The 23,422-nt window shown below is 50.3% G+C and overlaps 1 protein-coding gene across 2 annotated transcripts in view; it reads left to right on the top strand.

Annotated features, from left to right (window-relative positions):
• Positions 1-23,422, top strand: part of PLEKHA7 (pleckstrin homology domain containing A7) — a 209,812-nt gene that overhangs the window by 179,733 nt on the left and 6,657 nt on the right. Inside the window, exons 14-24 of one of the 2 annotated variants that reach the window (XM_065882149.1) lie at positions 5,578-5,646; positions 5,822-5,902; positions 6,848-6,997; positions 7,563-7,664; positions 12,931-13,039; positions 13,208-13,431; positions 17,248-17,436; positions 17,529-17,646; positions 19,490-19,593; positions 20,165-20,365; positions 23,186-23,344. In XM_065882149.1, coding sequence (XP_065738221.1) covers positions 5,578-5,646; positions 5,822-5,902; positions 6,848-6,997; positions 7,563-7,664; positions 12,931-13,039; positions 13,208-13,431; positions 17,248-17,436; positions 17,529-17,646; positions 19,490-19,593; positions 20,165-20,365; positions 23,186-23,344 — 1,506 coding nt within the window. Of the gene's footprint in view, positions 1-5,577; positions 5,647-5,821; positions 5,903-6,847; positions 6,998-7,562; positions 7,665-12,930; positions 13,040-13,207; positions 13,432-17,244; positions 17,437-17,528; positions 17,647-19,489; positions 19,594-20,164; positions 20,366-23,185; positions 23,345-23,422 lie in introns of both variants that reach the window. The other variant, XM_065882148.1, reaches the window with a different exon arrangement.

Below are 23,422 nucleotides of genomic sequence, written 5' to 3'. Positions count from 1 at the left end.
TTATCCCCACCTTACTAATCAGGAACCCGTGTATCAGGGAGGTAACTTCTGCAAAGGTATGCAGCTGAGATTCGAACCCTGTGACCAACTTCACACCTGCCTCCTTTCTTCCGTGTGCCATGTACCTCATCTGCCCTGAAGTTGCATTCGCTGAGTTGTATTTCTGGCATTAATGTTCTGCTCTTCAGAACCCTACACCGGAGCCAGGTCTGAAAAGGGGGTGTGAAGTTTCGCTGTTGTTTACGGCTTGAATTGTTTTTATGCATCTGGGAAGCACAGCTGGTAAAGTGAGGTGGGGGAAGGGCACCTGCAACTACACAGGTGGTGCCTTTTAGGTGGAGCAGATTGTCCCTAGTGAGGAACGTCATCAGTGGCTCCAGGTGCCTGGCCTTTGGACTTTTCCTGACAGAGCCTGAGATCTAGGCTTCTCTGTTCAGAGTCTGTTTCCAGTTAGATTCTGGAGCAGAGTTCTTAAGTCATGGTCTGGAACACCATCTATCTCAGAATGATCTGGGAGCTTGATATCAAATTGCAGATCTGGGGCTTCCCTGGTGGCGCAGTGGTTGAGAGTCCGCGTGCGGATGCAGGGGACACGGGTTCGTGCCCCGGTCCGGGAAGAACCCACATGCCGCGGAGAGGCTGGGCCCGTGAGCCATGGCCGCTGAGCCTGCGTGTCCGGAGCCTGTGCTCCGCAACGGGAGAGGCCACAACAGTTAGAGGCCCGCGTACCGCAAAAAAAAAAAAAGAAATTGCAGATCTGGAGGGTTCTGTTGAATTAGAACCACTGGAAATGATGCCCAGAATTCTGTGTTTTTAAAATCAAGCTCTGGGGTGATTCTTGTGTACAGTAAGCAGAGGTCTTTTATTCTGAAGAGAGATTGTTAACGCTGGTCATGAACTAGAGCAGTGAATATGGATGCTTGGGTCTTACCCCTTAGAGACTTTGATTTAATTGGTAATACCCAGGTATTACTCTTTAAGAAAGACACTCCCTAGGTGTTCTAATGTGTAGGTATGGCTGAGAAACATGGTTTAAAAGCAGTGGTCCTCGAAGTGTGATCCTAGATGAACAGTGTCAGCAATTCCTGGGGCTCTGTTAGAAATGAGCAGTCTTGGCTCCCACCTCAGAGCTGCCCAGTGAGAACCTTTGGAGGTGGGGCCCAGCAAGTGTGTATATTCACAGCCCTCCAGATGATTCTGAAGCATGCTCAAGTGTGAGAACCATTTTTCAGTGGAGTGATTCCCACTCCTGGCTGCACATCAGACTCACCCAGGAGGGCTTTTAAAGAATCCCAGTGCCTAGGCCCCACCCCAGGCCAATTACATCCAAGTTTTCTTGGAGTGGGACTCAGGCATCAGTCTTTTAAAGGTCCTGGGTGATCTCGGTGGTGGAGGCAGGGTTGAGGTCCAGTGTCTTAGTGGGTGGGGACGGTTCCTTCTCAAAGGAGCAGGAAGCATTTGGCATCATGGGTAAGACATAGTGGTTTAGGTGTGGAGGCGAGGGTCTGAGGGACCAAAGGTGGGTGGGGCTGAGACTAATGCATGGCTCCACTCTAAACTACAGATTCAGTATCTTACAGTATGTGATGGGGGGAGGAGAGGGGAAGAAGCAGTCCCCTCTTGCCTTCTGTGGCAGAACCAGGAAGGACATGGGCACTGGAATCAGCACTCTCACGTAAACTAGCCTGCACGAAGGTCCTTCAGGCAGCTCTTATGGTCCGCCATTTACGGATGAGGGAACTGAAGTCTGGAAAGGTCCACCGGCTGGGAAGCCGCATAACCAGACTGAGACACACTCATTTGAACTGCACGACGCACATCCTCCTTAAGGTTTCCCCTTGCCAGTTCCCCAAATTCTGGCTCCTTCAAATGTCATTTGATGTCTTACCTGTTACGATTTGTTGTATTTGCCTTTTTGTTTGGAACAGATAAAAAATAATGAACCTTTGATCAACGTGCTTTACAAAGTGCTGAAGAAGTCAGCACAGGGCTGTCGGCCCAGGAGAAGCGTAAGATGATCTGATCTGTATCTCCAGGCGGGGCCATTCCATTGCTTCTGGCTCAGTGCCGACTCCATCACTTGCTTCACCAGGGGCTCTCCTGACCGCCTCCAGGCTTCCCGCGAGTCATTTCGGTTTATTTTCTGTCTATTGAAGCTCCCTCAGCGTTTTGGCTGGTGCACCAGGCTGAGCCTCTCATCCGTAGTGTTTTGTGACTCCATCTTTTGTGCTGCCATTGGGGGCGGGGGGGTGGGTGGGGCTTGCCTAGCTTGCCACCAGCTTGTGTTGTGTCCCCATTCTCGCTCGTCTGCCTTCATGGTGAGGGCTGCCCTAGAGCCTGGGTTCCTTGGGAGGGAGCAGCAGTTCCTGGGCACCTTGGAGGAGCTGGGGTGTCCTGAGATTCCACCGTGGCCCTGGGATTAGGGTGGCTCTTCTTCAGGGCAGGGTGTTGATGTTTGAAAACATTCTGGAGCTGGACTAGAACAAAACGCCCACCTCCCCACCATCCACCCTTTGAGAGATGCAGAGGTAGTGCCTGAAACGTGGCCAGCTTTTATAGCATTCCAAGGGAGGCTGCAGGTTGGAAAGCAGGAGCTGTGTCCAGTCATCTTGAGCCCTGCATATAGGTGTCTTGGGGTGTGCTGGAGGGGAGTAAGATGCCTGGGAGGCCTTTAATTGCTTTCCGATGTGGAGGCTCTTTCAAATGGATGAGTGCCCACTAACTTTCACTTTTTCTGGTGACAGAGCTGCTAGGGACCCATAGTTGATGTTTTGAATGGATTTAAACATTGCTATCACAAATGTGCAATTTTAAAAGGAAAATGAGATGTAATATACTGTTTGTGGCTGTTTCTTAGAAGCCTCAGCTCTCTGGAACAAAGCTAAATTCAGAAGCTTCAAGGGCCTGTGAGTTGTGTAAACACTGTCACGAAGCCCCTGCTCTAAACCCTGTGACCTTTACTCCACAGAAAGAGGTCTCAGGCCCTGAGCACAGCCAGCTTACCTCGTTTTGTCACATTCACAGACTCACTAAGCAAACGCTTCTCACGCCGGGCCCTGGGCTGGGCTTTGAGGGTACAGAGAAAATACATCACAGTCCCCACAGTCCCTCCTAATTAGGTTATTGTCAAGTGAGGGGAGACAACAGATCATCTACTAAGGCCCATAATAGTGGCAGACGCAAGGGGTGGGAGGATGTCCCTTGATGGGTACCAAACCCAGATGGAGGGAGGGAGACAGGGAAGAGCAGCAAGTGTGTCCCTTCTGCTGAGTTTCTAATCCTCGTAGGCTCAGTCATTTGAACTCCTAATTCATAGCACCTTAAAAGCAGCACATTAAAAGGGGACAAAGACAAAGTTACTTCTTAGGAAAGAGGGAGTGCTCATATCCTGAGAGAGAGAAGAAACATTATAAGTCAATCTGAAATGGAAATGAAAGCGCAGAAATTGGGGAGCATTTAGCTAGATAGGCAAACAGTCCTAATCACGAACTCCTAAGGAATTCTATATTACTGATTTTTGTAATGACTCTGATCCATCCCCCAAAAGGTTGAATTTATATTCAGTGTTCTGTGAAGGTAGTAAAGGACATACTTTTAGAAAGCTTTCCATCAAAAAGTTTAAAGGACAGCTTTCTGAAAGTGCGCTTTTTGTGCAGAAATACCTCATTCCTCGCCTGATGGTGCTGGATAAATGAGGCGTTGCTCAGTTAGACTCTCTGCCTAGCTATTTCAGTATCAAAAACATATCACCTGGAAGAAGCTTCAGTGACATAAAGGGAAGAGTTTTGCTAACAGGAGAAGTCCCCAGAGAATTATCTCAATTTGAAAATGATTTCTTCCTAGGAAGCGAGGCAAGGGTCAGCCCCTTGGAGAGTAGACAAGCTTACGGCCCCTCACTTTGGCAAAGGACTGTGACACAGAGTGGAGACGCCCCAACCGCTACCTGCTAGGGTCCCAAGTCCTGCCTGGGAAATTCAACACCTGCCTGGTGTTGGTGGTTCACCAGGATTAATTCCCCTTCCTCGCTTCCCACACTGCGCCCCCTACCCTTGCAGGAGCCAGCATTTTTTGTGGATTGTTGCTGTGGTCAGTGTGTTCTGTGACTGTGTGTATGGTTGTATGTACACATACTTTGCCAGTTTGAAGAGCAGAATTTGGCTGGAGTTCTACTTTTTCTAGGACTGACCTACATGTATTTCCCTTTCACCTACCTGTGAGGCAATAAGCAATTTGCCGAGTGCATTCCAGTGTGCCAGGCCTTCTGTTCGGGGCTGACTTTACCAAGATAAAGAAGACTGTGGTCCCTGTCCTCTACTGTGCCACCAAAGGGAGCAGGGGAATGAGTGGGGGCAGGTCTGCAGACCAGGCTCAGCCTTCAGCTCAAGGCGTGGAGAGGGCTTCTCCCTTGACCTTTGGATTTGGGCACATGGTCGGCTTGAGTTTTGAGGGGAATGTTTGCTAATATATCTCTGCTTCTGATTCACACTCACAAACTAAATGGAGTAGGGAGAAAGCGAGGACCATTTCTCCAGCAGCTGTGTGTCCCTCCATACTGGAACCCTTTGCATAGTGACTCTGCTATGGCTAGCTCCATCCTCCATTTCTCTGGGCAGATTTGCAAAATGGAGTTCAGCCAGACGGCCTCCCCTACAAGGGGCACGTTTGAACTGGCCATCCCTGACCATGGTTTGGCCATGGGGGTACATCTGTGAAAACGGTTCCCCTGCCCCTGCACAGTTTTTGACGAAGAAGGAGATTTGGAGGAAATGAAAACACGGACTAAAAGCATTAAGTGTTTAACTTCGTGAAGGTGTCAGTGAGAGATGGGCAACGTGTCGCCCACGCTGGGTCTAGGGAAAGATGGCAAATGTTGTGAAATTCCACTGGCTTCTAAGTTTGGGTGATTTTTGTCGACTGCTTTGTGGTTTCCTTTCTTGAGAGGACAGGGTAGCTCGTAACTTGTATTGCAAGTACAGCCATTCAGGGATCAGTTGAAAACCTCAGCCAGGAGCAATCCAGTTTTCTTCTCTTGGCCAGATCCTCTTCCCAAATAGCAGAAGAGTGAGGAAGGCTGATCTTAGTCATGGGGAGGTGGGCTGTGCAGACTTCCTTGAAGTAAGGCTCAACGATGCCCAAGGGATTTGCTAGTTCTTCTTGGTCCACCCATCCTATTGCACTGGGCGGGGTCGTGGACTTATGTTAATTATGTTTAACCCCAGGTTTAGTAGCAAAACTCTCTTATCAGTGGCGAATCTTCCACGATTCATACTGAACTCACTTGGGGCAAATTTAAGCCTTTACAGTTGATGATACTGTAACTTGAAAGTCTGTGTTTTCTTCAATTTGAGAAATTTACAAGTACTACTAAAAGATCTCAAAAAGGTTTTCTTTTTTCCCTGAAATGAAATAAGCATAAAAATAAAGCAGGTATTGCCCAAGTTTTTGCCCTTTCCGTGCCGTGACCCTACCTGCCACTGACGAGACTTCCACACCTGTCCGTTGTAGGGGTAACTTTCCTTCTTGGCTTCTGATTCCAAACCCCGTGGTTAAACCTCCTTTAAATTGTTCACCTCCCAGATGACAGGCCGGGATCTTCTCAAGGACCGAAGTCTGAGGCCAGTGAAGATTGCCGAGAGTGACATTGACGTGAGTGAGCAGAGTAACGGGCTGACCCCTCACCTGCCTGCTGCCTCCAGACCCAGGGTGGGCAGCTTCAGGCAGGGTTTGGATGGATCTGTAGCCAAAGGCTTTTGGATCATGCTCCAAGGCCATGGCCTTTTCTCATCATCCCAGGCCCTCTCCAACCTGTTCTTGTTCACAGGTTAAACTGAGCATCTTCTGTGAACAAGACAGGATCCTCCAGGACTTGGAAGACAAGATACGAGCCCTTAAGGAGAACAAAGTATGTATCGGTTTTGCGTAGTCTTGGGCTGGGTGGCAGGGGTTTTGTCATCCTGTGTTTCCTCAGTATAGACTGGACTCTCATGTTAGTACTGGACAACAGATGTCTGTTTATCCAGAACAATGTCTTTGAATTTAAAGGGTATTTCTTGTGGGGTTTCTGTCTGAACCCAGAGGAAACCTTACAGGGAGACCTCAGCCTACTTATTCCAAGTACTACCTCCCTGACCTTAATTCTGCTCTGGGCCACCCCCACCTCTCCCTGGAAGCCCTGTGAGGTGAGCCTGGGAGAGGACGGCTCCACTGGCTTGCAGTGATGACCCCAGGCTCCTGAACCCCAGGGAAGCGGGGGCTGCCTTGGAGAAAGTGGCCAGAGTCATAGCAGGGCAGAGGCTCTCACTTCCTAAAGCTCCTTTCCTCTAAGGATCTGGGCCATAGGGGAAGCAAGTCTGGTTGGGAGGGGAGGAATAGGCTGGTAGCCACTGATGTTTGGTCTCTTAGACACTTGTGTGAATTTTTTCTTTTCCGCATTTTAACAAGGCATTATATTTGTGACGCTCAAGGTGTATAAATAACATGGCCTTTTTATTCAAGTGCTTAGAGAGTTTTCCATCTGTTCTTTGATTTAGCCTCATAGTTTATCCCCTAAGGAGTGGATGGCCTAATGCCCAGTTTATAGATGAGGAAACAGGCACAGAGCTGTTAGGTGATTTGTCCCAGGAGGCCACCCAGCAGAGTCAGAGCTGGAATCAGAGGCCTTGACTCTCAGGCCCCTAGCTGGGTGCTGGGTGCTGGCCCCTGGCCCCTGGCCCCTGGCCCCTTCAGCCTCGGTTAGATCCAGCAGGTTTGCTTAGTTCCTGGCGTGGCGGGGCGGGGTTGGAGGGGACGGCCTCCTGGGAATGTTCTGCCATTCTCTTGCTCTTTGGCCCCGGTCTGTCTGGTGCAGGATCAGCTGGAATCCGTGCTGGAGGTGTTGCACAGACAGATGGAGCAGTACCGAGACCAGCCCCAGCACCTGGAGAAGATTGCCTACCAGCAGAGGCTGCTGCAGGAGGACCTTGTCCACATCCGGGCAGAGCTCTCCAGAGAGTCCACTGTGCGTAGATGGTGTGGAGGGTGGCAGACGCTCCCCTGCCCTCCCCAGCATGGGCTGGCCAGGGGGCTGCTTTTCTCACCTCCCAAGCTGTAGTGGAGTTGGTGGCCGGGGGCGAGAGTCTTGGCATAGGAGAACGCCTCCAGGCTGCCTCCTAACAGTAGCTTACCTTGTCTCTACCGGTGCCTTAAGGTGCTTTCTGCCAGTGACTCCTGGGTGGCTACAGCGACACCCAAGGGGTCAGATGTTTGAGAGCAGCCTGCAAGACTGTTCCCCTGATCTGTGCACAGTTAACTCTGAGACGTCAGAATTTCCACTCTTTTATTTGTCTGTCTGATGTGGTACAGGCCCTTTCTGCCAGAGCTGGGAACCAAAGCATTCCCAAGGGTGGGAGAGGGGACGGTGCAGGTGGCCTGTCTCTCTCCCCAGGCCTGCCTGAGACCCACCAGGCTCCCCTTCCCTCTTCCCCTGTCGGGTCAGCAGTGGTCAGGAGCACAGGTGCTCATGGGGCCTTCTGAGGGGTGGGCGTGGCATAACGAAGAATCAGAAGCATTTCCTTGGCCAACAGGAGATGGAAAATGCCTGGAATGAATACCTGAAGTTAGAGAGAGATGTGGAGCAGCTGAAGCAGACCCTGCAGGAGCAACACAGAAGAGCCTTTTTTTTCCAGGTGACCCAAGGGTTCTTCATCCCTTCTGAGCTCTGATTTCTTCTTGGAGTCTTCACCTGTGGGGGATGTTAGCCCTACTCAGGGGCCTTCTCTTTTTGCACCTGGACTCAGCCTGCTCACCACCCCAAGAGCTCCCTTGGGGAACCCTTGCCCCAGCCAGGCTGTCGTGAGAAGCCTCGCCTCAGCTCCCCCTGCCTCTTTGCTCTCAAAGACAAGCTCCTGGGCATTTTTCTAAGGGTTTTACTACTGATCATTTGGGGAAACAGCCCCAAGGGGAGACAGTAGTGACCTAACCTTGCAGATACTTGAGGGTGATCCGTGTTCCTGGTTCTTGGCCCTGCCTTGGGTTCCTAGCTACTCACTTAGCAGCAGGAAGCCCCGCCTCCTTCCCTCCCGGACTCCTGAGGATAGATGTTATCAAGCCTTCACCTGATCAGTAGTGTGAATTCAGGCCAGGTGGGGTGATACCCATTGCTGTGGCCCCTGCCTCACTCAGGAAAGGCAGCCTTAGAGCCCTGCCTTCTCTGCCCTAAAACCAGGCTGCCCCGTTGATAGCTACCTCTGCCTCCAAAGCTGAGAGGAAGAAAGGCCCTGTGTGGTTTTCCTTCTTCCAGGTTGGGTCCTCCAGCTGCCAGTGTTCCCCCATTGGGTGCCCAACCAGGCTTCTCCCCCACACTCAAAGTTTTGAAAATGGAAAATAGCCTGCTTTTGAACCTAACTTCAGATCTGTATCTCTTCTTTCAGGACCCTGACATAAATTCTATTTATTTGAATTCAGCAAGCATTAACTGAGGGTTCTTGTGTACAAGGCAGCCAGTTGGACCAGTCTGGGGGCCAGGCTTGCTAATTGATGAACTAGTTCTAGCCAAGCCTCTTCATTCAAGTGACTTAATGAATGTGTTGACTCTCTTCACATCAGCATCGCCCCAGAAAACTGAAGGAATTCAGGAGGAGGTTTAGGTTTGTGGACTAGGAGGCTTTTCCCAGGCCCTGCTATGCTTCCACTCACCTCCACTCAGCGCTTTAGAGCTGGTCCCAGAGAACCTGGTCTAGGAGCACGTGGAGGAGACCCTTGCCTGTAGTTCAGGGTTGGCCTGTGAGGTCACGCAGAACTTGTCTGTCTCCTGTGGCTGTTGGGTTTTTCCCATAATTTCCCTTCATTTGAGCTAACATTTTCCTCTTCTTTTTGTATCCCCAGTATTTAGCATAGTGGCTTGAAAATAAATAGGTGAATATTGTTGGCAAAGTCCTTTAAACAATTGTTTCTAGTTACTAGTTCCTTGAACTGTTCGGTCTGATTAGACTTATCTTCTTGGACTTCAACCATCCACATTAATTTCAGCCATAATTTTTTTTTTAGCTTTTCATTCCTTATGTTTCTTTAATTACACAGAAAACACATAAATGCATCTCCCTGGAAAGTCCAAACAATGAGAAGTAAAACTAAAACAGGACACACAAGCTCCTCCTCCCTCCTTCCCTTCTCTGCCCAGTCCCTCACCTTCCCAGCATGTAATCAGTGCCATCGGTTTGCAGTGTTGCCTTCCAGACCATTTTCTGTGCATTTCCAAACGTATGCACGTACATAGTATCATATAATTTATTTGGGGGAGGGAGTTGGGCTTACTTAAACAGGAATCATACTTACACATTGTTTGGTAACTTGCTTTTTTTGTCATAACTGTATGTAATGGAAATCTTTCCAAGAAAGATACCGCCAAGTTTATGCTGCCCTGTATGGTAGCTATTTAAATTTAAACATAAATTAATTAAAATTAACTAAATTAAAAATATATTCCTTAGCCACACCAGAATTATTTCATGTGGCTAGTGGCTTTCTGTATTGGACAGCACAGATTATGGAAGATTTACATGATCTCAGAAATTGTATTAGACATTGTTGGTCTTGATGCTACAGATTTCATAGTGTGTGGATATCCCATACTTTATTTAGCCATTCCTCTTCTGATGGGCATTTAAGTTATTTGCAGTGTTTTGCTTTCATAAATCGTATCACAGTGAGCATCTATGTAACTGCCTTTAGAGCTTGTTTATGAGCATTTATCTAAGATAGGCTCCTAGGAGTGGACTTGTTGGGTTGACTTGAGTGTACATCTTAAATGTTGGCAGATACCGCCAAATCACCCTCTAAAAGGCTGCACTCATTTGCCCTCCCACCCATAGTGCATGAGAGTACTGAACCTGTTTACCCACATCCTTGCCAACACTTGATGTTATCGGTCTTCTTAGTTTTTGCCAGTCTGCGTGCTGAAAAAGGACATCATGTTTTTATTTGCGTTCATTTAATTACTAGTAGGTTAAACATCTTTTTTTATGATTATTGGCTATTTGTATTTCTACTGTGCCTTACTTCGTGGTAATGTAACATACAGCAGGCCCAGGATCCTTTTTTCCCTCCAAAAAACAAATGGGTGCCACGTATAGGTCTTGTCACGGACTTCCTAGAGAACTTAGCCCAATAAGTCACTAGGAGGTAGGCCAGTCTGAAGCCTGGTCCCTGCAGCTTGATTTCCACCTAGCCTAGTGGCATTGCTCATGCTTTCCCTGAGTGCCACAATGACCCGGGAAGCTCACAAAGCCTTTCTTTGAGCCGGCTCTGTGCTAACTGCTTTGGTGTAATTCTAGGCCAGGCAAGCTGTTAGAGTCCTGAATAAATCATTGACGCTGGAGATAGGCTTGCAGCCCCATATGCAAATTCTCAGCAGTGGGGCTTGGAAACTCACCCCTCTTTAGCCAGGGTTGGCTGTGAGAAAACCCATAGCCTTTTGAGTAAAGATGAGTAGCTTTATTTATGAAGATCCTCATGGCCACCCAAGCAGGGAAACCAGAGGGTAAGAGAACTTCCAGGTAACCCTGAGAGTCAGTGAGAGGTGAGGCTACGTGTAGGTGTCCCTACATCTGGACAGTGAGTTCAAGCCTTCGCTGAATGTAGTACATTGGAGCCTTCCTGCTCGGTGTGATGTGAGGATACAGGTATGAAACCCCACTCTCGTGTTCCCCAAAAGCTTCCTTCACCTTGTCGTTAAGTTCTGAAATTCCATCGTCCTTGGATTGAAGTTCTCTGGCCTCTGCTTCTCTCTGCTCTTCTCTTACACGTTGAGGTGACAGGCAAAATGGGGGCAGGATTGTGAACTGACAGGTAGAAGTACGCCAGGTAGACTGCCAGGGGAGGAAAGAGAGAGAGAGGGAGAGATGATCTTAACCCCATGGTCCTTCTTCACCTGTTCCCAAACACTCTGCTTGGGGACCTCAGCTCTAGAGAGAATCCTGTTAGCTCAGTAACATGTCTGTTTTAGGACACTCCTTCTTTAGTGGGGAGCTGAGCATTAAGCCTGTTATTTGCTTATCAGCCCTGAGGATGTGCACTGGCGTTGGAAGGGTGGAGAGAGTATGAGAGTGTGAGCTCCCCTTAGGAGGGAGGCTTCAGACGTCTGTTGTTATGCCTGTTAGGTAGTATTTGATCAGGGAATTTTATGTGATTGGTCCTTTATTTATTCAGCGTACATGTATTGAGAACCTGCTCACTGCCCAGCCCTGTGGGGATGTATCCAGGAGCAGTGGTCCATAAATATCACACACGTGAGAACTCTTCCAATTGAGGCCAGCGATGTACCTGGAAAGGAGATAGGGGTGTGGAGCCTTCCTTTTCAAGTCCATGGGGTGGGACCATGATAATTTTTTTAAAAAGAATACCATATCTGATGTTTACACAACTCGATTAAAAGGTGCCCACGACCCTTTAATCACAGCAGACCTTGCTCACCTCTTTCTAGGGCCTCTTCCCTGGTGGTTTGGGTGTAGCTTCTCAGAGCTTGCACATGGTTGTATAGCCTGCCTTTTTTCCCATCGTACTTTAAAAAAAAAATAACAGCTTTATCATGTAATTCACATACCATAAAATTCACTATTTTTTTTTTTTTTTTTTTTTTTTTTATAATTTTTTTTTTTTTTTTTCGGTATGCGGGCCTCTCACTCTTGTGGCCTCTCCTGTTGCGGAGCACAGGCTCCGGACGCGCAGGCCCAGCGGCCGTGGCCCACGGGCCCAGCCACTCCGAAGCATGTGGGATCCTCCCTGACCGGGGCACGAACCCGTGTCCCCTGCATCGGCAGGCAGACTCTCAACCGCTGCGCCACCAGGGAAGCCCCTAAAATTCACTATTTTAAAGTATGTAATTCACTGATTTTTTTTTTTTTTTTTTTTTTTAGCACATTCACAGAGTTGGGTAACCATCCCCCCAGTCAGTTGTGTAACATTTCCATCAAGCCCCCAAAGCAACCCGGTACCCATTTACAGTCACTCCCCACCCCAACCCCAACTTTCTACCCCTGCGCTAGCCAACGACTAATCTACTTCCCGTCTTTATGGACTTAATCTATTCTGGACGGTTCCTATGAATGAAATTATACAGGATGTGGCACTTTGTGTCCGGCTTCTTTCACTTAGCATCACGTTTCCAAGGTTCATCCATGTGGTAGCAGACATAGTACTTCATTCCTTTTTACTGCCAAATAATATCCACTGCCCCTTATACTAAATCCCACATCCCAAGATTCAGCTCTGTCTTCAAAAAGAGGCTCTTTATGTTCTAGGGATGGTGTAACCTCTAGTCCTTGCCTTCTCTTCCCTTCTGCCGTGGTTGCCTAAGACAGTCTTTTTTTGAATTGTAAAATATATGTAGCATAAAAACTTACCTAACCATTTTTAAGTGTACAGTTTGGTCCTGTTAAGTGGATTCACATTGTTGTACAGCCAATCTCCAGAAATGTTTTTTATCTTGAAAAACTGCAACTCTGTACACATTAAACAACAATCTTCATTCCCCCCTCCCCCCAGCCAAAAGTGGAGCTCTGTACCCATTAACGAAACAATCCCTGTTCCCCCTCGTCCCAGCCTCTGGCAACCACCCTTCTATTTTTCTGTCTCTGAATTTGGCTACTTTAGATAACCTCATATAAGTGGAATCATACAGTATTTAAGGGAGTCGATTTTTAAGTGAGGTGGAAACAGGAAAGGTAGACTGTGAGAGCTTCTCTGAAACTTCTCCCCTGGACCTTGGGTGTCTTTCACGTCTGCACTTGCCCAGGAAGCCATGAAGCAGGCTTGGCTGTAGACCTGGTGGGGTTTCCAAAGGGTATACTGCCCCCCACGGTGAGGGGCTCTGTCTGAATGACAGCAGAAGTCCTAAGAAGAAACTTCTGGTGAGGAGCTAAGAAGGAAGTGAACCCACTGCCTCCTCTTCCTCAGGAGAAATCGCAGATACAGAAGGATCTCTGGAGGATCGAAGATGTCATTGCAGGCCTGAGTGCAAATAAAGAGAACTTCAGAATCCTGGTGGAATCGGTCAAAAATCCGGGTGAGCGGGCCATCTTCCTGGGGGTGGGGGTGGTGGAGGCCAGCGCCTGGAGCCTGGGGGATGGCCCCTGGGGAGGTCGGGCCTTCATGGCCTAAGTCACTCCCCTCGTCCTCTGAGGAAGAGGGTCTTTGTTTCATTGCACCCTTTGCTTCTCTCCACACCCCTCAGAGAGGAAAACAGTGCCTTTGTTTCCTTACCCGCCTGTGCCTTCAATCTCTTCTGAGATCAAGCCGTCCCTGCTGCCCAGCCCGCCCACCAGCCCCACGCGGACCCCTCTGGAGGTTCGACTCTTCCCCCAGCTGCAAACCTACGTGCCGTACCGACCTCACCTGCCCCAGCTGAGGAAGGTGATGTCTCCCCTTCAGTCACCAACCAAGACGAAGCCCAAAGTTGTGAGTATTGATGACCAGGAGCTGGGCGCTGTCGTTTCCTCTCTGGCAGACGATTGTCCTTCTCTGTCCTCAGGTCCGCTTCTCTTGGGAGAGAAGCTTTTAGGGAAGCTTGGGGAGACGGACCAGCTAGAGTCCTGAGGGGTTCCTGAGCCATGAGCGGTTAAGGAGAGGTAGGGGCTCCTGCCGTTGTGCTCAGTCTCCCAGAACTGGAAGGGCCCTTAAGGCGATCTAGCCCACTCTCCCATTTTGCAGCTGGGAAAACTGAAGCCTGGCAAGAGGCAGTGACTGCACTGAGTAGGGTAGAATGTGTGATCTGCATCGTGCAGAGAAGTGTGTGGCTGGCCCACGCAGGGCTCCGTGCAAACCTGCGGTTTGGGCCGTGAGCTCGTCTTAGCAGAAAGAGCATCCTTACCTCCACCTGCAGCTGAGGACTGTGCTGGGTGGTGAGGATACACGTGGTCTTCACAGCAACCTCCTGGAGTATAGACAGGAAGGGCAGCATCTCCATCCCACAGGTAAGAGAACTGAGACCCAAGCTGTTAAAATTTGCATGAGGTCTCCATATTAGTTAGTGAATCCAATCCACATCTCCTGACCATTCTTTGTGCCATCTGACATGTAGCTGGACATTGAGCCCTGGTCCTCAGGTTAGGTATGTGGCCCATGTGGTTGCCTGGGCCAACACCTTGGCTTGCCTGGCATAGAGAGGAGGGGCCAAGCCCTTGGCTGAGTCTGGGAGCACAGAAGACTCTAAGGAAATAAAAGATGTGGTCAAGTACTGTGATAGCTCATGTTTTCAGGGCAGGCCAGCCTTGGCTGGAAAACATGAGGGGGCTGGTCCAAGTGACAGGGAAGCTATAGCAGAGGGGACCTTGGAATGGAGACCTCTAGGTTTTCGCCAACAAGGGCTTGAAGGAGCTTTGCCTGGGCGCCATGTATGCTTAGGACGTCTGACAAGATCAGTGCACAGTTCACACGAGTTCCTATACCTGGTCTTCACCGTTCACCTGCTTCCAGCCATGGTCTAGAGCCCAGAGCTGGAAGAAATGGTGCAGGGAACCAGGGTCATTGTGAACTTCTTTATCTTGAGATTTCCTTCCCACTCCCAGATATAAGAGTCATGGAGCACCAGCCACAAAACAGGAGGTAGAAAATAGCAAAACAAATAGCAGGAATGGCTGGGACAGACAGGTGCTAATATAATGCAAGATGCCTGCCCCCTGGGACGAGGAGCAAAGGGAAAAAGGCCTGTGAGCAGGACTGCCTGGATTCCAGCCCTTGTCTGTCTCTGGGTCTTCAGGCAAGGCCCATACCCTCTCTGGGCATCCTCAGTTTCCCCTTGTGCAGAACAAGCAGCTTGAAATAGATGAAAACAGAGGCTCCTCTTCATAGCTTGGTTGCTGTGGCTTGGAAGCAGGGCTTTTCAACTTGGTTGAGCATCAGGGTCACCAAGGTGGGTGGGTCTTCTCTCCCCTCCTTCTAGTTGTATATATGTTCACCAGTTTTACCATTTTTATTGTTGGTTGCTTGTTTTATATTTATTTTTGTGAAACAGTGATATCCATCCTGAAATTGACATAAAACATGGAGATTGGGCTTCCCTGGTGGCACAGTGGTTGAGAGTCCGCCTGCCAATGCAGGGGACACGGGTTCGTGCCCCGGTCTGGGAGGATCCCACATGCCGCGGAGCGGCTGGGCCCGTGAGCCATGGCCGCTGAGCCTGCACGTCCGGAGCCTGTGCTCCGCAACGGGAGAGGCCACAACAGTGAGAGGCCCGCGTACCGCAAAAAACAAACAAACAAAAAAACATGGATATATAATTTAGTAAATAATAATAAAGAGACTACCCATTTCATACCAACACTCAGACCAAGAAATAGGACTTTTTTTAAAATTAATTTTTATTAGAGGATGGTTGTTTTACAATGTTGTTATCCTCCACTGCACAACAAAATGAATCAGCCATACATATACAGATATCCCCTCCCTTTGGGACTTCCCTCCCATTAGGTTACCACAGTGCGTTAGGTAGAGTTCCCTGTGCTATACAGTATGTTCCCATCAGTTGTCTATTTTATGCATAGTATCAATAACGTATATGTGTCGGTCCCAGTCTCCCAATTCCTCCCACCCCACCCCTTTCCCCCATGGTATCCTTACATTTATTCTCTACGTCTGTGACTCTAAGAAATAGGACTTTGCCAGCAATCAGAAGCCCTTGGGCCTGTGGGTCCCTTCCCAGTGTAGGCCCTTTCTCTTTCTCCCAGAGGTAACCACTATCTTGACTTTTTTGATAATTTCCTTGCTTTTTTGTTTTGTTTTGTTTCACTACCTATATTTGCATCCAAAACACTTCTATTTTGCCCATATATAATACTGTGTTTATTCTTTCATATCTTGCATCCTTTCAACAGTATGTTTGTGAGATTCACCCATATTGTTGCATGTAGCTATAGTTGTTTTTTTTGTTGTTTTTTTTTTTTTTGTGGTACGCGGACCTCTTACTGTTGCGGCCTCTCCCATTTTGGAGCACGGGCTCCGGACGCGCAGGCTCAGCGGCCATGGCTCACGGGCCCAGCCTCTCCGCGGCATGTGGGATCTTCCCAGTCCGGGGCACGAACCCGTGTCCCCTGCATCAGCAGGCGGACCCTCAACCACTGTGCCACCAGGGAAGCCCAGTTCTTTCATTTTTATTTGGCTTTTCTTAAATTTAATGTCTTTTTTTTTTATTAAACAATACTCTGAAAGGGTACAAAATCAAAGGATATAAAAAAATATGTAATAAAGCGTCTCCCTTCCACCCTGTGTCTTCAGACATTCTATTCCCTTCAATCAAAGGCAATCAATGGTTTGCGTTTATCTTTCTGGGGGGCTTTTTTAGAAATTGGTGATTCCAAGATCTTGTCAGGGTTTGGAAACCACTGATGCTCAGCCTCTGGGTATCTTAGCTCGGCAGCTTAAACTTCACACGATAATGAAATGTGTTGCTTTAGAAGAGTGCTGATAAACTTTTGCAAAACAAGCTTACAGCACCCTTTCCTGAACTCTGAAAAACAAAGCAAAATGAGGCTAAGAAAGGGGGTGGTTAGGAGGAAGGAGTCTGGATGGTCATTTGTGCCAGGAGTGGGTGTCCACGGCAGTCAGGGGCCAGGCTGTCGGTCTGTAGAGAGGCCACAGCCCTCGGAGAGCATTGTGGACAGGGGGGGGTTCAAGGAAAATAGTTACATTCATCCCAGCCCAGGGAGTGGGCTGTGGAGAAGGCAGTGAGTCACCCATCCTGACTGCCTATTCTGTGCCTGAGTCAGGAAGGAGGAAATATTTTGTAACCATGTGCATTTCTGATAGAAAGGGCAGGAGGATGTAGATGGTCCTTGCTCAGATCCCCAGCCTGCTGAAGGATCCAGAGACGGTGCAGGGACCGCGGGCTGGCTCTGTCTGAGCATGGTGGGATGGGGTGGCGGTGGTGGGGTGCTGTCATAAACATACAGGTAAACACAGAGTTACCAGCCTGCCTGCCCTGATGGTACACTCCGAGCCAGTGGAATGAGAGCGTGGACCCGTGTCCTGAGTTCTGCATTGTGTGTAGATGACACTTTGAAAAATGGAAGATGTGTGAATCAAAGGGAAGGATGGGGTTGGAGCAGAGACATCTCCCGACCTCACAGCTCAACCAGGGGAAACGTTGGCATCTTTGGGCTGAAGTGGTCACTCCCCGCAGACCCAAGGTGTCCTGCTCCTTCCCTTTGGGCCACCACTATGATGGTGCCACTGAGCATCCTCTCACCGGGCACTGGTTCTGGTTTTGTTTCTGAGCAGGAAGACGAGGCACCTCCCAGGCCCCCGCTCCCTGAGCTCTACAGCCCGGAGGACCAGCCCCCGGCCGTGCCACCTCTACCGAGGGAGGCCACCATCATCCGGCACACTTCAGTGAGGGGCCTCAAGCGGCAGTCGGACGAGAGGAAACGAGACCGGGAGCAGGGGCAGTGTGTGAACGGGGACTCGAGGGTGAGCAGGGGGGACCCCTGGGGTTGCCCCTCTGTGTGTGGGGAGAGGGACGGCAGCGGGGCAGGTGTGACGGCCTCAGACTCTGCCCACAGGTGGAACTCCGGTCATACGTCAGTGAGCCTGAGCTGGCGACCTTCAGCGGGGACGTGGCCCCTCCCTCCCTGGGACTCGTGGGCTCTGAGAGCAGGTACCAGACGTTGCCAGGCAGAGGTAAGGCGAGATTTTCCATGGAGTCCTCCTGGGCCTCCCCGCCACTGCCACACCACTGCTCCCCAGCCCTACCCGGTCCTCACACCCTTCTGCCTGCAGCGTGGGGCCTCAGCCTGGGTAGCAGCTGTCAGCCGACTCTGGGCTGTAGGGAGGTCCTGTCCGTTCTGCCTCTGGCTCATATCCTGATTCTCATCCTCTTTTATTACATCTTCCCCCAGGAACAATGATAATAGCAGTTACTATAAAGCCCAGTGCTGCTTTAAGCACTTTATTATATTCACTTAGTTAAGATTGAGGATAATCCCGTGAGGGTAGTACTATTGTTATCCCCATTTTAGAGATAAGAAAACCAAGGCCCAGAGAAATGAAACAACTTGCCAATTAACCAATAAGTGATAGAGCCAGAATCCCACCCTGCAGGCTGGGATGTTGGGTGATTGTCGTCAGCTTGGCCATCCCATCTCATGCCTTCCAGAGGCTTTTCTCCTCTTCTGTGTCACTCTAAGACTCAATGAGTCCTTTATTTAAACAAACACACCTTTCTCCTCAGTTGGGTCTTCTCACTCTCCTCCCCTATCCCTTTGAGATGGGGGTGGGAACAGATTTAGGCCATTAGGCTCACCCATGTCCTATTTTTCTCCATAGCCAGATCCTCTTTCTGAAGTCCTTTTAAAAGGAGGCCATCTGGAACCCCAGAGCAGGTTGACCACACTCCCTCATTTGGTGGGAGGTCAGGCGCTTTTCCCCCTTGACAGGATGTGGAAACAGGAGGCCACACCGCCATGATTTGGACTCCTATGGGGTTATGTGACTCCCAGCCCACGATGCTGTGTAGGCTTGCTGTGTCCTGAGCTGGTCCCTGGAGGGGACTGGCTTTTGCTGAGTTGGGCCACAGCAGCCCTTGGCACTGTGCCTGGGGACCCTTTTCCCTTCTTTCATTACAGCCTAGAGGTGTTCATCAATGGCAGTGTTAGTGGCCTGTGGGCAGGACAGTTCTTTGTCGCTCAGGAGTCTCTGGGCATTGCAGGACATTTATCATTCTTTTTCCTACGTGCTAAATGCTGGTGGAGTCCTCAGTGTGATGCCCGTTTCCAGATGTCAGGGACCAGCCTTGCTAAGAATGTTGCTAGTGGAGAAAGCACGGGCTGAGGCTCCGTGTGACCTTGGACAAGTTGCTTCACCTCTCTGGGCTTTAGATTGCGTACCTCCACAGTGGTTACATAATGCTACTTTGTAGGGCCAGCGGGACAAAATCTATATGAAATACCTGGCATGATGCCTGCCTGTTATATAGTAAGTACTCAGTAAGTGCCTGGTGCCTTCTTCTTTCCATTCTTCATTTATTCATTCAGTCATTTATTCATTCAACCAGGCATTGTTGAATTTGTAGACAGGCATGTTGACACTGTGGTCAGTGCAGTAACCAGTGAATATACTGAAGAATACAGGGAATAACTGATTCTGCCTGGAGCATTTGAAAAGGCTTCTCACAGACAGGCATCCAAGTTGGGTCACACAGGATGCATAGGAGTTCATCAGGAGGAAGTGATGCAGGGCATTCCTCGCCCTGCATCCTTTCCTCCTGCCAAGCAGCCCAGGTCTTCTGCATGTGAGGGAAGACGAGGGTAGTCCCCAGATCTTCCTTAGGGGACAGAGGGCACCCATGGGCTGGCCCCTCATTCCCTACCTGGGGCCTTGCTCTTCCGGGCCCTGGGGAGGAAGAAGTGTGGGTTGTTGGCTGGGTCCTCGTGGTCCCCTCACGGGAGTGAGAGTTGATCAAGAAGGGGCTGGTGGCCTGCCCTCCTCACCACAAATCCACTTGCATTTCTCTTTCCTCACTAAGGGCTCTCAGGGTCCACGTCAAGGCTCCAGCAGTCGTCCACCATTGCTCCCTACGTCACGCTTCGGAGGGGTCTAGATGCCGAAAGCAGCAAGGTGACCTACCCTGTGAGTGGCCTTGAGAAGTTCCTGAGGGGCTCACCGCTCCCTCACGCACAGAGGGAAGGGCTCCGAGGTAGACGGTAACTGGGATCCTGTCAGGTGACCCCTCCCAAGCTCAGATTCCCTGTCACCATGTGCTCGTGATGGCTTCACCACTGCCCACCAAGAAGGGCATCACACTGCCCTCCCCATTTCCCAAGGGGCTCCCACCTTTCTCCCCAGTCTCGCCCAGTGAGTCACACCCTGAGTTGTGGCCCATGACGTGCTTCTGCTCAACTGGACAGGCCTGGGCCTCAGTGTCTGCATCTGCAGAATTGGGTGCTGCCCAGAGAGCCCGTGAGGGCCAGTGGTATCATGTCCACGAATGTGCTTAGAGGAGGTGCTTCTCAGTGGCCAGGAGGAGCCCAACTGGAGAGAGAGAGAGTGTGTGTGTGTGTGTGTGTGTGTGTGTGTGTGTGTGTGTGTGAGAGGGAGAGAGACAGAGACAGAGAGAAAGAAGGACGGGGATGAAGCCAGCAGGGCGGCTGCCCTCTGTGTTCCCAGCCCAGCTGCCCTGTCTGTCCCTCCTGCCCCTCAGAGACCCAGGAGTGCCTTGGAGCGCCTGTACTCAGGGGACCACCAGCGGGGCAAGATGAGCGCGGAGGAGCAGCTCGAGCGCATGAAGCGGCACCAGAAGGCGCTGGTCCGGGAGCGCAAGAGGACGCTGAGCCAAGGAGAGAGGACGGGTCTGCCCTCGTCCCGCTATCTCGGCCAACCGCTCCCTGGAGACCTCGGCTCAGTATGTTAGGAGGGTCCAGGCAGGCGGGGCTGGGACAGGGAGCAGAGCTTCCCCGAGTCCCCCAGACACAAGCACTTCTCAGCGCCGAGGGAGTGGGCTGTCGACCTGGATGGCTCAGAGAACACCCCCACGGGCTGTGTGTCCACAAGCCGGGACGCATGCGTGACTTGGTCAGAGGGCGCCCTGGAACTAGAGCAGGAACGAGGATGTCACTGCAGGAGCCCAGGAGCCAGAGAGAATGTCCACAGTCAGTTCTGCAGTCGAGCTAGAGGGAGGCCTTTTTAAGCATTTGGAGTCTCTCAGCTGAACCAAGGACTTGGGAAGTACAGGGTTCGAGGAGTGGAGGAGAAAGGTGGTGCTATGATTTGAGGAGGAGGAGTGCAAGCCAACCAGCCTCCCAGACCTCCAAGCGGGTGCCCTGTGGGGCAGCTGAGCAGAGGGTGGTGGCCCTCACCTCTGAGGACTGGGGCTCTCCCACCACCACGGTGCTGACGGGCCTCCCCATGCCCCAGGAGAGCCGGGGCATCTGCTGCCCCCTGGTGGTGCTTCCAGGCACTGCACCCTTCCCACAGTCGCCTTAGGTCCCTTTTGGAAACATTCCATTTGACTTTTCCCTGTTGTTTGAAATCAAATGTTTCCCTAGACCTCTAGCCTGACTGCTCTTCCCCTAATTCATTGCACAAGCTCTTTTGCTTTTAGCGTTACCGCTCATTGCCTCTCTAATCCTGCCTGATTGTGTCTACAGACGCTTCTAATTTGCATCAACCATTCTCTAACTGGCCTGTGCTCTTGTTACCAGGCTTATAATAGCAGCTCTTCTCTCCGTAGCCTAGTGAGCACTCCCATGTGTGACTCACCTTTCTGCCGCCCCCTTTATGCAGGCTTACTGACTCATAATTCCCTTATCCCAAAAGCTGCCCCACAAGTTTGAGCCAGCCCCACTGCCTGAGGGCCGTGGTCATTGTCAGAGGTCTGGGCATGATGAATTTATCAAAGTCCATGCCTCACATCTGGACAGTAGACACAGACTTCAGAGATTGCATGTTGGAATAAATTCTGCCAAGTCTGAGGTGGTTCAGTTTTAATTCCTCCGGCCCCATCGGCACAATTTCTTATGGAAAACTTTTTGTGTTTCTAGTATTTAATAACTTGAACGGGTAGCAAGATACATTATGATCTGTATTCAGAGGGCCTCTGTGCAGCTGTTAGCTCAGACACCAAAGGGGTAAGACCCAGGATACTCATATCCTGAAAAGCTGCAAAGCCAGTAACTTTTAAACTTTATAAGTAAGTGTCATATGAGGTAAAACTGACTTTTCACAACCTGATGTCTCAAATGTAGAAAAATGATCTAAAAATCGTAACTTGAATACCTTGTAATTTTTCTTTTTAAGAAAAAAGACTTGTGTAAGTCTCTGCCTCAGCGCCAATAAACGTGTTGCTTAATGATAATGGATTGGCGTGGTTCTTCCCCAGGTTACATTGTAGAGTCCAGTGAACTTTTTCTGTTTGTGGAAACAATCAGGCTGGGTTTATGTGAGGTCTTGTCTCTCTTTGGGGCACTGGTGAGCGTGTAAGAAAATGTGTGTTTTCTTTGTGAATCATGAAATTAATTTTTCATCCCTGAATCTTCAACTGCCTAATCCTTTTACACTTTAATTGGAAACCATCACCTAAAAGCGATTACGTTGACGTAGAGTCAGTATGGAGAGCTTGTGCACGAATGGGTGAAATGTGCTGCTACGGCCGTGGGTTTGGGGCTTGGGTGAGTGCGGGCTTGAGGGGGCATTAAAGACAACAGTGACCACTTGGGGCTCTGTGAGGCGGGTGGGGTGGGAAGGAGAAGGCAACCTGGGATGGAGAAGCGTCTGCTTGGCTTCTGCTCAAGAAAAGGGAGGCTTTGGGCCCATTCCCTCCTCTCAACAACCTGCTCAGCGTCGAGGCCTGTGGGGATGCAGGCCACAGGTGATTAGGAAGGCCGCGGCGGAGCCAAACCGTTGTGCTGGGATCTTAAAGTGGCTGGGTTAGAGTTTCCCTCTGTGAAGCCTGCTTGTTACAGAGTCGGAATTGTTGCATTTGATTTAGCATTTAAATTTTACATGTGTTGGGTTTTTCTAACTTAAAACATCTGCCCCAAATAGCTGCGTGATACGCAGCAGCTTATCAGCCTCCCTGGCCGCAAGCTGCTCCTGCTTGCACCTCCCCAGTCCCACCGTGGGGGCATTATTCCCCACCCTTAACTGTGTCCTACTGGGACTGCCCACTGGAGAGGCTCTTGGCTATTCCACTTGCTTACCAGGGCCTCAGAGGGTTTGTTTCGCCCATTGTTTCTGAGCTGGAACAACATATGGCTCCCGAACCAGAAGGGCTTCTGTGATCTGTCATGCAACAGAAGCGGCAAACCCCTTCTCTTGAGCTCTGTCCCAGCTTCTGTTTTAGGGTCACCTTCTTGGACCTGGGAGCCTCCTGTATCCCTGGGGACCCTTGTGAGTCTGAAGTCGTGGATCTTAGACCCGTGCCCGGGAGGTTTGGACACTTTGGGGCCCATATCAGAGAGAAATCAGCAGTCTGGAGTCCGGCTGTATCAAAGGGGCAGAGGCCTTGTTCTCTGTGTCACAGAGTTTCAGAACACAGCAGAGACCATCCGTGTCACAGGATAGCTGCTGCCTTGTTTTAGGGATGAGGTTGAGGTCCATGGTCACACAGCTTTTCCCTAATGAGTCACAGGCCCATCTTCCCAAGGACCCCAGTGCCTGCAAGACCTACCCAAAAGGGATAGCCAGGAAGTGACTACATTTCACCCTCTTGTTCTGTTACCAGTGGAAGCGCGAGCAGGACTTTGACCTGCAGCTGCTGGAACGGGCCGTACAAGGGGACAGAAAGGACAAGGAGGAGAATGGCTGGCTGAAGGTGCAGGCTATGCCTGTCACTGAGTTGGACCTGGAACCACAAGACTATGACGTGGACATCAGCAGAGAGGTGAGGGCAGGGGCTTCCTTCACGCTGCCCCCAGGAGACCCAGCCTTCAGACGCCAGCCTGACCAACCCTCCCAGGGG

Source organism: Phocoena phocoena, chromosome 8 (assembly GCF_963924675.1).
Source record: "Phocoena phocoena chromosome 8, mPhoPho1.1, whole genome shotgun sequence".
Classification (NCBI taxonomy): domain Eukaryota; kingdom Metazoa; phylum Chordata; class Mammalia; order Artiodactyla; family Phocoenidae; genus Phocoena; species Phocoena phocoena.
Note: the sequence above shows the minus strand (reverse complement) of the source record. Positions and strands in the feature narration are given on the sequence as shown.